Source organism: Buteo buteo, chromosome 9, assembly GCF_964188355.1.
Source record: "Buteo buteo chromosome 9, bButBut1.hap1.1, whole genome shotgun sequence".
Lineage (NCBI taxonomy): Eukaryota > Metazoa > Chordata > Aves > Accipitriformes > Accipitridae > Buteo > Buteo buteo.
Genome location: NC_134179.1, coordinates 30,536,726 through 30,551,564, shown reverse-complemented (window position 1 = coordinate 30,551,564; position 14,839 = coordinate 30,536,726). Strand labels below are relative to the sequence as shown.

The following is a 14,839-nucleotide window of genomic DNA, read 5'->3' as shown; positions in this document are numbered from 1 at the left end:
ATAAATTGTTTTGAATTTACTCCAGCATTGGAGTGTTAAGTAGTAGTACTTGCCTGTGAGTACTAGCTGTGGGGAAACAACCGAACTGGCACTGTGCAATAGTTAAAAACTTACATAAATTCCAGTTAAAATTACCGAATTGAGCTAACATGAACACTCCCATTATTCTGGAAACTTAAGTGGAGATTAATAGGAATCTGCACTTAGGATCCATGGTACTTCAGTCGTTTGCCAGATTCATAGAGAACCCCAATGAAGATGAAAGGTGAATCATGTTGCTTTGGCTTTCAGCTTGAAGTGCTGGAGGATATGATACATTTCAAGCGATACTTCTCATCTGTGGCTGCAACCTACCTACTTTCTCTTAGATCTGTTTCCTTAGTGCAGAAGCTACCCTGAGACAGCTTTTGGTCTAGAAATCAAATGTGGCTGTAAAAACTCCTCATGAATAAGCTCAGTGTGTAGCAGCCATTTTTCATATGTCAAGGTTTGTATGGGTAGGGCCTCAGAGTGCAAAAAAATTATTTAGTTATTTGTTTATTTATTTGCTGCTATGACATGCAGAGGAAATAGACCAACAGCCTGAGGTAAAGCAGGACCTTTTGGTGCACTTCTCCTAGGTGGAAATTAGCTCTCCACATGTCAGTTGAGCTGGACTATTCTTGTGTTATGGGCTCCGAATTTTTTTCAACTGACTTATCACCAAATTTATAATCATCCTTTTCTAGCCGAAGAGGGTTTAGAGGAAAAAACTGCTTTTGTATGAAGGCCTTAAAGACCTGTATGCCACCAAATACCTTCTGATGTTTCCAGACCTGGGCCTTCATGATAGAAGCCCTAGAGCAACTCCAATGTCCTCTTGTATCACAGCTTTACTAAACCTACCTAGTTTTATGCCCACACCTCATCTTCTAGACCTTCCTCACTTTTACTAGTAATTTTTGCAGTGCAAATGGCCATTGTGGGACAGTTAATGAATATTCCATAGGAGTTTGTCTTCTCCTCCTAGAACTCTCTTCCTTTTCTCCTTCCTGACCACAGTTAATGTGCTCTTTGCAACCTAGACAGAAATCTAAAGGCCTGCAGAGATTGCATGGGTTCTGCCCTGGATGCCAGCTGCTGGGTGCCCCTTCCATGCTTATCCCAGGGGATAACATGAGCCAAAGAACCAAAAGGTCTGATCGTTGCATAAGCAAGACATACCAGTTATGAATAACTGAACTAGTGAACCCAGAACCCTTCATATCTCTCTGGTGAAATTTGGATGCCTTTTTTAACAGAGATTGTGAAAATGTCTCTTGAAAGCCATTCAAGAAATTCCTTTGGATCAACTTTTACTTTTTGAAAGGTATTTCTTGAAGTCTTTCAGAAAGAAAAAGGATACAGAAGGAAATACTTACCTGCCTATTTTTTAATTTCATTACAAAAGAGTAAATATACTGTTGAAAACCTGAAATACATTTTATTGTATCGAGCCAAAAGAAATAAGCACATACGTGCTACCTGCCAGGCTGAACCGTTTAACTGAAGTTATGAGTACTAATCTCCAAGGGAGCATTTTTAGAGTTCACCACACTGATATTTCTCTTCTCCAGGCAATGTTGGAATGCTTCACCTACCACTCCCTGTTTTTCAGTAACTCTGAAGGTATTAAGACCACCAAGGCTTTGTACCTTTCTGAGAGTTGGCTCAGACTTTAGTATTATTTGCACCAGGGATTTTGGAAATATTTGTTATCTCCTCTTGGAAGCTTACTTTTCTCTTGATAGTAACATTGGCTAGAAGAATATGGGAACTGCAAGCTTATCATAATTAACTGATTAGTCCGGAGAATTCACACAACAATGCAAAATGCAGCTTTCCATACACCTGGCTTAACTTTATTACCTAAATGTAATATCGCATTTCCATCTAAACCATGCGGCCGTGTTAAGGAAACTCTCTGTAATAGGAAGAGGGAGAATATCCTACATGCTGAAGATTGGCTGTGTTGTGTTTTATTGGCAGTTTCTACAGCATTTGGGAATTAGTGAAAATATTGAATACATTCTTTCCTAGTGGATAGGCTGTACCTCCTATAATTCCTTATAATTACAGATCCTAATTTTTTCAAGCTAAAGTTCATATTAGTATTCTCAGAAATAAATCGATGCTCACTTTATTGCTGGTTTGCAACATCTGTCTGAAATCACTTGACAATATCAGTATTTAAAAATGCTGTCAATTGCTCTGATCTGAGATCAGGGTATCTGTCTTTTACAGACTAGACCAAGCCCGTCATAATTGCTTGGAGCTCTGTGTTGTGTGTGTTGCCATATCTGAAGCGTCTAACTACTGTGGATTAAAAACTGTGGCAGAGAGGACGGGGAAATGAGAGCCCCATTTCCCTCTCAAGTGCCAGAGAACTACAAGCAAGAGAAAGATCAGTTTGTAGCAGAGTAACCACTGGAGTTAATAATGAACATCTGAGCTGGAATCAGCAAGCAGCTGTGGTGTAGGACAGCTGTTGGGGCTTCTTCATCAATGTGCACTTGTGATATAAGCCTTCTTTTAGTCATAAACACTCTTCGCCAGTATCTTTACACACCAGCACTAATGAAATTTAAAGTATTTCTTGTGCTGTACTGAACAGACAGAGGTTATTTGCCTGTGCAGCTGTATTTAGGTATCTGCATAATACTTGTGCTACATTGGTGACAGAGGAACTTAGGATGGGAAGGAATTTCCAGACTCAGTGAGTCTGGTACTCTGCTAGTTGAGGCTTTCAACAGCCCTATTGATACATTTATCATATTCCATTTTAAAATAGGATAGACTGTTTGCATTCTTTGCTCCCAGGTAAGCTTGTTCCAGAAATTCATTCATGTGGTGGTTGGAAACCAGTCTTCTAATTGTCAGTATAGACATATTCCTGGCCAATGTTATAACTGATCACTATCTGCTGGCCTTGACCATTGCTTAAGTAGCTCTAGCTCACAACTACATGTTGTTAACCCCTTCTCCACACTTCCACACTTTTCTTCCTTTCATGTTTCCAACTGATGAGCCACAGCTTATAGAAGGAATTGTTCTTACTGGTCCCTGAAACTCCGTTCTATGCAATTTCATTCTGGAACTGCGGCTCCATCTTCAAGGTCATCCTGCATCATCTTTGTGCATCTCCAGTCATGCTCTTAATTAATTCTGTGTATTAACTTTGAATTATTGGAGTATTTAATCAGAGTGCTTCCTATTGTACTTTCTTTGCTGAGGCAAATAATGAAAATATCCAGTAAAATTGGTCCCCAAACCCACCTTGGAGAAAATCTACCATTAGCCTGTCCCTGTCAGACCAATCTATTGTTATCTTACCTGATAACAGGCCAGTTCTGCCCTGTTTTAATTCCTATCCTTTTCATTTTAGCTAATAATTTCCCTTGGGATATTATAAAGGTTTCTTTTTTTTTTTTAACTAACTTTCCAGAAGGTTCAATTTATCCTGTTTTCTTTGTCTTTAAAAACATCTTTTAACAAAGGCTCGTCAGATTAGTTTGACGTAGTCTGTTTACCCATACTGTATGTATATAATTTTCCATTTAAGTCCACATTTTAAATTTTGCTTTCCTTGAATTGATTGTGAAAGCCTTAGGTTACTATGTAGGTCACAGATCTGTAGTTTCCTATATTAGATTTCCCCAATATTCTCATTCCTTCTTTAAACATAGCTATTGCTTGTTATCCACCAGCTGCATAGCATCATCCGCTTTTCCCTATCATCAGTTGAATCATTTATTAAAATCCGTGCTCTCGAGTTTCAATTTCATATGCCAGGTTTTAAACGTTGAGAGCTGAAGAAACTTTAATCCTCTGCTGAGTTGCATGAGTGCAACTTGGTTTGCACCCACCTCAGACGTGGTCATTTTCTAGTCATTAATTGCTACCCTGCATTACTCTTCCCTGTTGAGGACAGACAGATTTCAGCCTGGGTCAGTCACATCCTACGGGACTAGCTTTAGCATGAGCTTTAGAGTCTGAATCTATTTGCTGTAGTGAACGTTTGGAGATAGGGTAAGTGCATCAGGTGGAGCTGGGGATACCAGGAAACACTCACAGCTACTAGCTGTTAATCAAGCATCTTACCTTAGTTGAGACAGACCCAGGTTCAGTTTCCTTACCTGAATCTGACAGAGCAGGAGACTTCATCTCTCTTTCCTACATCATGGATAAATATCCTGGTGTCTCTGTGGTGTCTCTTTCTCAGCATTTGGGCAAAAATAAAATAGCATAATGTAAAAGGACATGGTTTCGTTCCGATTCAAAGTAAACCGATTTTGCATCTCAGAAATGTTGCAGAAGGGAAACTCGATTTTCCATACTGGTGTAGTCACTATATTTTTACCAAGGTCAGGACTGCCTGTGCCTGTCAGAGTGCTTCTTTACTTGCTGAAGATAGTTATTAAGTGATGCACAGAACTGCTGCTCCTGCTAGATCTGAAAATGATGCCCTGCAGTGGTCTTAGTTTGTCTTGGAGTGAGAGACTGAGTACATTTAATTTTGCTGTGTTGTCGTCTTGTGTGGAGCTAGAAGGAATTTTTTGTTCAATTTATCGTTGTCAGTAGAGTGGCAGGTGGAAACACACCCTCTTGCTGTAGTTTGAAAAAGGGGATGGTTAAACCACCTACATAGTGCTTGACATTTGATAACACTTGACATGCTTGTGATGATTATTAGACATTTTTTGAAATTGGTGAGAAAAATCTAATGGAGAACAAGTTCTGAAGTATTATGAAAAAAAAATATAAAAGAAACAGGTTCCTCAGTTCCTACTTTCTCCTTGTGGTAATTTTGCCTTTGCAGCAAGCGGCTAAAGTGATAAGAGCAGCGCTGACTAGAAGGTAATTAAGGCTTCTTCGTTAATTAAACAGAAAAAAAGATATAAGTGACATTTGCATTCATTGATGGCTTCTTTATTGTAAATGAATTGCCGGATGGTTGATGTTGATGTTTTCCAGTTGATTTCCTTTGGTTTCTTGGCTGGGATTGTAGCATGGATTATTATTGTCTCACACATCTGCTAGAGGATGTGTTTCCATTGTACCTCAGCACTCACAAACATGTGAATAACTTCCATATTGACCACTTGTATGTGTATCACCACAGCGACGTGGGAAGAGACATCCATGTAGGCGTACAGAGCTCTCAGATATGCTGTGTATGCGTTTGTTTTTCTCACTGACTGTCCCATCTGTGTACTCTGTGCCTACTTTTAATTAGATGATGAATAGTGAGGAGCATGACTTAGGAAGTATGCTTTCTTTCAGTTTTTAGTGGTTACACTATAATTTCTCTTGAATGACTGAGTCATGTATCTGCCTGCCAGCAAGACACAACATTGCAGGAGTAATGGCATTCTTCTTTGGTGATGCTGTTGGTAGCACAAGGTGCTGAGCAGGTTCTTAGTACTTGGTCATTCATTGCTAGAAGCCAAGCAAAAAGTTTGGTATGAAGTCTGTATGTTGTAGTTAAGCTTTTCACATAATGCCATTTCCCCCCTGTGCTTTTCTGATAATTTTAGCATTTCTCTGAGGTTGCTACTCTTCTTTGTTTGCAACAAGTTGACTGTATTGGGTTTGCGTGGCAAGGTTTGGTAGCGAGGGGGCTACAGGGGTGGCTTCTGTGAGAAGCTGCTGGAAGTTTCCCCATGTCTGACAGAGCCAATGCCAGCCGGCTCCGAGATGGACCCACTGCTGGCCAAGGCCGGCAGTCCATCGGTGACGGCAGTAGTGCCTCTGGGATAAGAGATTTAAGGAGGGGCAGGGGGGAGAACAAATGGCAACTTCAGCCAGAGAGAGGAGTGAGAACATGTAAGAGAAAGCAACCCTGCGGACACCCAGGTCAGTGAAGAAGGAGGGGGAGGAGGTGCTCCAGGCGCCGGAGCGGAGATTCCCCTGCAGCCCGTGGGGAAGACCACGGTGAGGCAGGCTGTCCCCCTGCAGTCCAGGGAGGTCCACGGTGGAGCAGATCTCCACCTGCAGCCCGGGGAGGACCCCACACTGGAGCAGGTGGGTGCCCAAAGGAGGCTGTGACCCCGTGAGAAGCCTGCGCTGGAGCAGGGCAGGGTCCTGGCAGAACCTGAGGACCCATGGAGAGAGGAGCCCACGCTGGAGCAGATTTTCTGGCAGGACTTGAGACCCCATGGGGCACCCACGCTGGAGCAGTCTGTGCCTGAAGGACTGCAGCCTGTGGAAGGGACCCATGCTGGAGCAATTTGTGAAGAACTGCAGCTTGTGGGAAGGACCCATGTTAGGGAAGTTTGTGGAAGACTGTCTCCCGTGGGAGGGACCCCATGGCAGAGCAGGGAAAGAGTGAAGAGTCCTGCCCCTGAGGAGGAAGGAGCGGCAGAGACAATCTGTGACGAACTGACCCAAACCCCCATTCCCTGTCCCCCTGCGCTGCTGGGGGGGAGGAGGTAGAGAAAATCAGGAGTGAATTTAAGCCCAGGAAGAAGGGAGGGGTGGAGGGAAGGTGTTTTAAGATTTGGTTTTATTTCTCATTACCCCACTCTGATTTGATTGGTAATAAACTAATTTCCCCAAGTCAAGTCTGTTTTGCCCATGACGGTAATTGGTGAGTGATCTCTCCCTCTCCTTATCTCGACCCATGAGCCTTTTGTTATATTTTCTCTCCCCTGTCCAGCTGAGGTGGGGAGTGATAGAGTGGCTTTGGTGGGTAGCTGGCATCCAGCCAGAGTGAACCCACCACAGTGACTTTGTATTTTAGTGTCTGGAGAGACTCCTGTTTGCTAGATCAGAAGAAGCTATTTGCTTAAGAGGTTCCTGTCCCTCCCAGGTGGAAGCGATACACATTTCAACTCACTATGCATGAGCGCATGTGTGTGTGTGAACAGGACAGAGAGGTATGCATCAGTAGAGGAAAATTATGTTAAAAGATTTAAACCAAGTTTTGTTTAACACAATATTATCAGTCCCTTTTTTCTTCCAGACAGGTTTATCACAAGTATGTCAATAGAATAAATCAAATCTACTACTGTAGTGGAGCTGTATAGGCAGACTTCATCGTGGTATACTCACCATTACTATGCTGGAAAGCCTCTCAATATTGCCAGCAAAGTAATCCATGTTTTCTTTAACTAGTCATTAATGTAATTGTAGTAAGGTAAGTAACATTAGAGATAGTTTTTTAAAAATAATATTATCAATAAAGAAACAAATTGCCAGGAAGTACTGATTTGACCTCACATTTGGATGTTTTTTAGGAATTTATATCTCCTTGCATACTTTTCTGTGCTCATTCCCAGCAAAGATCCAGAATGTTATATACTGGAACGATTTTGTACTCGCACAGCTGTAACATTTCTCTTAATTCTGTGCATACTCTCTACTGTTTTATTGCTAGTTTTGCCTGAAAGGATAGTGGTTACCCAGCCTGTAAGATAACAGTTTTACATTACTACTTTTGAACATCTTTGTTAATATGAATCCCACTGTAGAGCTAAATCTAAATTTGAATGTTTAAAGAAAATACATTTTGTGTGGTTTGGCTTGTTACTCCCTTTCCATTTAGTACTAGAAGTAGAGACTTGCTGCTGTGTTTGTCCTTATGCTTTGCATTTGAAATTACCTGTTCTCTAAGGTAATACTCATTTTCTTTGCCAATCAATTTGGGTTTTTTTAGCTGTGCAGCTGATGTTGATGCTTCTATGCTCTTTGGGAATAGTTTGATGGTTTGCAGGAGCAGATCCAAAGGAAGTCTGCTTCCACAGTAAAAGAAGGAAAAGGAGACAGGATATGGATGCTAAACTGATCAACAAGCCATATGTCCTTCCTTCCTTCCCTCCCCCTCTTAGTTTGGCATGAAACGTGCAGTAGGATGTCCTTTTTCACCTTGGATCCTTTCCATGTAACTTTTTTAGTTTTTACTATTTAAAATAACATTTGCTGTTGCTTACCCTAACTACTATCAGTAACACGTTCTGCCAATAGCAAATGCTATAAAAATGGGCAAGACTATATAGACCTACCTCTGACAGTCCTATAGACTACAAAGGAAAAACAAAGATGAGGGGAAAGGGAGGAAAAGATAGATCATCTGAACAAAGTGATATAATATTCTGTTTACCTACTTTGGGTGTTGTTGTCCTGATTTCTTCTGTTCATGTTGTCTGCTGATTGTTTTACCTTATTTTCCTCTTCCTACATTTATGCTTTCTCTTCATTGCTTGCGTAGGTTAGTTTTACTTCCTGTTTTGTAAAGGACAAATAAGTTTAATGGTCACTTTGTAAAATCAGAGAAAGGACGTAGGTTTTTTTTCTCATTAGATAGCTACCTGAGATCAAACTCTAGATCCTTTATGCCACTGCAACATCTATCTCAGGTGCATGTTGGTTGGAAGTATTGGAGAGAAGTGCATTAAAACCCAGAAGGCAAGTAAAAAGAGCACAACTGGGAAACAATGGGAAAGAATGTCCTTGGCATTGCCTCACCCCCAAGAAAATGTTATTTAAAAGTCAGTTGAAGTTTTAGGGGTTGGCTTACCTTTTGTATACCCAGGAGTTGACAGTGGTGGAAGTCAATAGGTGTTCATGTGTACGCATATACAGAAGAGAGACTCAAAATTACTTTAAAAGTCCAGAGGGCAGGAGAAAATTATTTGGGCTCAGTGGAGGAAGAGAGATAAAAGCATAATAAAATAAATAGACAAGGCAGATTCCTTGTTAAGTTCTTAAAGAAGACGGGTGGCTGTTTGGTGGAGTTGTGTAAAATATGTTTTTTCTGCAAAGGTGGTAACTCTTGGGGTATTGCATGTTATGTATTCTCTGAGATATGAGGAGCCACACGTGACTCCAGGAGGAAAAGGTAAAAAAGTTGAGGGGCGAAAAGCGATGGAACCTTGGTTGTGCAAGGATAGGGAAATGACAGAGTAGTCAAGTTTTTGGCATCTGGGTGGAAAATGTCAGCCTTGATGCTAAGCTTGGTATAGGCACCTTAATAACCTATGGAAAAATAAAGTATCAAGATGACATTGTGCTGAGTTATTTGCATTTTCTGGCTTTCCTGTGGGTCTGTCTGCCATGTTTTGTCTTCCCAGGAAGGCTCCTCATGGGCTATAAGGTGCTCTTTTGGGCCTAAAATTCCCATTTCCCTCCCTGCTTCAGTCCATGTTTGTCAGTTCTTGCTGAGAGGAGCTGGTCCTGCTCTGCAGGGACAGGACAACAGCAACACCCAGGCAGAGAGATACCGTTGTCCTTCACAATTTCATTAGTGCTAGCTCTCATAATTTTACTGCAAGATGAGTGATATTTGTTTTAATTACCACCTTAGTTGCTGGAGTCAGTGATTAAATGAGAATCTCAGCTTTCACTTAAAAATACATCTCCAGCATTTGTAGGTGTTGAGAAGGAGTTTGAAAATGTGGTAATGTGGTGTGAATTATACCCTAGAGGCTTGAAGGCTAGGAAACAAAGCAGCAAATTAAAAGAAAAAACCTTCATTTTATTACTATTTTATCATCTGAGGTTGCTAAAAATCCTCTTTTTTTTTTTTTTTGGTGGCTGCTTTATGATTTTCAGCTACCCAGATTGATATAGTGCAGATCAAAAATCACTTCTTCACTTCTAAGAGTTTTAATTAGAATTTCCATGTAAACATCTTTGCAGACTTTAAGCAGCCAATTGAGGAAATGTAACGAGAAAACCCATCATTTTTATATGAATGTTCAGCATTGTTGGATAGATCTTGAGTTTACACATAAATATTATTGAAAGCTACAGTCTGTAAGTAGAGCAGGGCAGTGTCTCCTCCGATTTTTGCATTGCGCCAGCTACTATATACCTGGACTCCAAACGTAGTAAAATTGGTAAACTATTAGTAACAATAAGGGATTTTGTCCGTATTATGAACTGTGGTGTTTGTTCCAAGGCAAAATTCTCTTTTCTTCTTAAATCTTTAAGGGATTCAAGACTAAGTCGTGTTGAACAATAGTGTGCTTATCCAAGGAGAACTACTGAGTGCATTTAATAATCCTCACTGGTTGTCTCAGCACAGAGTGTGCTGATTACAGATAATGCTACCTTCAAAGCATGCTGTTAGCAAGAGCGTGGGGTTTATTTTGGTTGATCAAATATGTGCATTGCTCCAGACTGTCTTAGATGTCCAGCTGCTGTTTTGAAAGCAGAGTTTCCAGGCATAGTTGCTTCTTGCTTTGACCTCTTGTGTTATTTTCTGGGGGGTGGGGAGGATCGCAAATTTTGTATTCCTTCTCTCTCCCTATAGTAATTCTACTAGACACTGAAAGTATTTGCAGATAAAAGCAAATACTTTTCCTGTTCCTGTCCTGTAACCCTCTAATTTATTTATTTGTTTTCTTTTGAATACAGATTTTAGTAATGTGCCTGATGTCACATCCAGCTTGAAAAGGAGCAGTACTGATGGCACTCTGGACCAAGTGCCACATAGGGAGAAGATTGGTCTACCTTTCAGGGTAAGAACATGCTTGACATAACAATCCTTATGAATAAAAAGACAGCGTTGCAGTGTTAATGCTCTGCTTTCTGTGGGAAGGAGTTTAACGTATGGCACTAATTTGGAAAATTTTTTATATGTATTAGCTGTACTTAGTGTTTTATTATCTTGAGGTCACTCTGACAGGTCAGCATCTATGGCACAGCTGCTGCATCTCCAAAAGCAGTGTGATGGGGTCAAATGGCAAACAGGCAGAGACTTATCATATTCATCTTTCTGTGTTGCTTGAACCCATTTCTGCAGAGAACAGTAAAACTACTGCAGCTTTCTAACTGATTCAGTTTGGTTCATGTTTTCTTTTTGCTGATACTTCTAGGGCTTGTTGTTAAGATCGCAGTGACCATAGCAACACTCACTTAACATCAGTGGTTTTAGACTGGACTGCAGACTTGGAGAGGTGCAGTGTTTGAGAGCCAGTGATTCCCCCTCTCTAGTCTGGAGAACCTGTATGTGTCTGGAGTTGCTGTTTGACTTCAGCTGGAATAATGGATGCTCGGACCTTCTCTCAGTCAAGACTTTGGAGGCTGAGGCAGGGACCCCCAGAATTAGTGTCCACCTTCAAACGCATTGGTCTTCAAAGAGCAATTTTTCATCCATTTTGCTCCAAGTCAGTCAAATTCCAACCTGTGTCCAGCTCAAGTGCATATTGTTTTGAACCCCGCAACTGCTAGCATGGGTAGTGTTTTCATGTTGGTGGCTGTGATTTTACTAGGCATTGCCATTCTGACAACAGAAATGTTTTTGTTACTTCTGTTGATGAGTTGGTTTTATCTCCAGGCAAATTTGTGATAACACTTGTGTTACACTCTTGCATAACAGAGATGAAATTAGAGGTTTTTTGGTTCAGGAATATTTTACTGTCTTATACTAGGTTGTATAAAAAATTGGTAGAGATAAGGCAGAATGTAAAAACTCATAAGACCAGAACAGGGAAGATATATTGTGCTTCTAGCCATCCCTACGGAGAGAAGCTGATCCTCTCTTACTTCTGGAATTACTTTGTAATCTACTTCAGTCTAAAATAGGTGACTTTATGCAGTTTCCCTAGAGAGTAAGAAGAAGCCCAGTGATTGTGGGTCTTCAGCCCATCTCCTGCTGCACAGGGGGTTCCCACAGAGATAATCTGTGTCCTGTGTAACACATTGCTTATGCTCCCAAAAAGTCTTTGCAACCAGACAAGAATAAACTGGATTTTTCTCCCCCTGGGACACATTGTTCCTTTGGAAGGGGCAATGTAGATTTCTCTGCTGTCCTGTTTTAGGGCTTCTGCAGTGTTTTAGGGGCAGGGATCTTTGCAGGAGCACAGTGGAGGTGACCCCAAGGCTTAGGATGCCTTGGTGGCTGACTGCACCAGCAGCCTGGGGTTTGGCCAGGTTTCCCCGGGCACCTCAGGGTGCTCTGCTCGCCGGGGGTATGCACTGCCACCCATACACTGTGTGGACATAGATGACTGAGCTCCCATCCTGCTGGAGTGGAGGAGATTCTGGGGCATCAGCTTTGATTTAGCAGAAGAACAAAGTAAATCCTGATCATCTGTGTCAAATGCACCAGATGACTGAAAATTAGAGAGAGGTCAGGAGGATTTAAATATGCAGAGACTAATTCATGTATGCTAGTTGTTGCTCTGAACGTGCTAAATTTGCTCCGATGATCTAAATTACATGCTGCAGTTAAAACTCAAAAAAGCGGGGAAAACAGACAGGTCTGCTCCCTGCCCTCTCTCCAGCCCCAAAGCTGTTACATCTAGTGGTATTAATGGCTTGTGCACAATTTGCTGAAGTAACTGCCCATGCCGTATTGCAGTTCACTTCTTGGGTTGGCATGCAGGTCTGCTAGTGTCATTTTAAAGATTATCTGAAGCTGTCCTAGTTTTGTAGGTACAAGGGGGGAAAATGGCTCGGCAGTCAGAGGCAGTCTGACCTGAACTGCAGCTGTAAATGAGTCTGTGACAGCTCTACAATTTCTGCAAATGGTTTGTAATTGATTGCTGTCTTTCTGTTGGAGGGTGCCTATTACTGTCAGAGCTTTTTGTCTGACCCTTTTGATTTCTCCAGTAGATGTAGAATTAAAAAAACCTCAAGTCTCACACTAAATTTAGGTAGTGTATGTTGTATGTGCTTTTGTGATTGGGTATAAAAGAAATTAAAACTATTTCGGTTTTTATAGCTGTGACTCGGGACTGCTCACCAGATGAACAATAGCTATTGCTAATAAAACCTAGTTTGAGGAAATTGTGCAGCCTCAAAAAGCATAGCATCTGGATTTGGGTTTGGGTTTTTTTCCCCCCCCCTCTGCCTTCTGTTTCCTGCATGTGCTACCTTGACCCACAGCTGTGGGAGAGCAGTAGCACAGACACCTCAGCCTTGGGCGATGTCACAGAAGTATGGGGGAGAGATCTGTAAGCAGAGCTCTGTGGAGAAGACGTTGGTGGCGCTAGGAGGTTCTGAGCACAGCCTGGAACAACAGGCAGTTTGGGATGATTTCAGGGGAGAGACAGCTAGAGATGCTCACTTCCCAGTTGACAGCAACTGTAGATGTAATTACTTGGCTCTGAGGGAGCAGACTCCTTTGAAGTTTGGTTGATTTTTGTCCCGTAACATGTAAGTAAATAAAAAAACAGTCTTAAAGCTTTGGATTTAATGGTTGCATGTCTGATTTCTAGGTTTTGTGTTTCTCGTTTGGAGCATTTTTGTTTGTTTTTCACTATTATTTTCTTCATCTTGTGCCAAACTAGGGTTAAGCATCATCTTAACTGAATGTACAGTGAGGCATTTCGGAAGTGCCTTGTAATCTCAAAGAAATAAGTCTTTTGTTGCATGTGTACTACATTCAAACATATTCATTCATTCATTCATTCATTCATTTTTTGTAGTCCGAGAAATGAATGAATTTAGAGTAGTCGTATGTTTGTCTTTCATCTGAGAGCTAACAAATGAATTAGAAGGGCAATAGAGGATTGTTTCATTCCAGAAATGGAAGCTGTTCCTTAAGTTATAAAATTTTATTAAAACCACATGGGCATCAAGAATCATCCATTCCAAACGCTCATTAGTTTTGTCAGCTCTGTATTCTCTGGGATGCCCCATTTATACCTTTAATACCTTTAACTTTATTTTCTATTTTCTTTAACAAGGATAGATGTTAGACTTCTAACACATTCTGCTGCAGTACATTTTCAAACTGTGTTAAAATACTGTTTATGTGGCAGTGGTATGTCGTCCTTGCAATTGTTGGTTCTGGAGTATGTAGGCGTACTGTTGACAGAAGAATAGCAGACCTCAGAAAATCTGGGGATTGAGTATGCCTGTCAGTGCAATTAGGTTTAGTTGTGTTTAATCATTTTGAGAACTGACTGTCTGTGCTCCTGGTGCTCAGTTAAATCCTGGTATGTTGACAGTTGCCAAGAATCAAACTCTCCGTACATCAAAGTAGCACGAAGCTGAATAAATAGAAAATACAACTTTTCCTTTAGCTACTTGTGATTTCTAATATTGCAAACTGTATTGGTTAGAAATGTTTTCTCTAGCCCATGGTTTCTTTTAAGAGAAAGTTCAATAGTCTGTTACTAACTTGCTTATCTTTACTTTGTATTTTCAATATATTAAAAATATGCTTTTATAAAAGATGAACATAGCTAAAAGGTGAAATTTTACCATATAAGTAGCTACTATTCTAAGGTCTCATCAGACTGCTGTGATCTGACTTTCAGTTGCTCTGAATCTTTTGAATATCATCAGAGATAAGTATTTCTGAAATCATATTAAATTTTAACAGACAGAAAGAAGGAACTTCATATAAATGCATGTGTGGGAGTGGGAAGAGGTATTTTCACTTTAAACCTTAGAGTAAACTCTGTGCAAATATTTCACATAACTTCATTCTATTCTTAGGTGTATCTTAGAGTTCTTTAAGAAACTTAAGAAACCCAGTAAAAATAGCTAGTGTGATGCTTTGTAATCACGGTAAAAATAGTCACTGAATGCAGAATGGTTTTATGCTGGCATCTTCAAACATTAACATTACAGATGCAGAAATGGAAGCTACTGTGATGAGAAACTTCGAATGCTAACAAGAATTTGCTTTCTAAAGAATGGCCAACTGGTTTGATTTTGTAATGCTTTTGAAGTGGAGCTCTATTTCTTTCAAACAATGAAGTAAAATTGATTCTGGGAATAACTTGGGTATAGAGACTTACAGAAATTGCCTTTGCTTTGTGGTTGACTCTTAAAATAGTCAATCTACTCAAAATCAGTATGTGTATATGAGGACAAGTCTATCACCATCACCTCTTAATAAAAAATAAATAAAAAATACTAC

At 40.6% G+C, this 14,839-nt stretch overlaps 1 protein-coding gene across 8 annotated transcripts in view; it reads left to right on the top strand.

Annotated features, from left to right (window-relative positions):
• Positions 1-14,839, top strand: part of TIAM2 (TIAM Rac1 associated GEF 2) — a 175,320-nt gene that overhangs the window by 131,841 nt on the left and 28,640 nt on the right. For 7 of the 8 annotated variants that reach the window (XM_075035945.1, XM_075035948.1, XM_075035942.1 and 4 more), the window contains one exon: positions 10,378-10,481. In XM_075035945.1, coding sequence (XP_074892046.1) covers positions 10,378-10,481 — 104 coding nt within the window. Of the gene's footprint in view, positions 1-10,377; positions 10,482-12,881; positions 13,123-14,839 lie in introns of those variants that run through there. The other variant, XM_075035950.1, reaches the window with a different exon arrangement.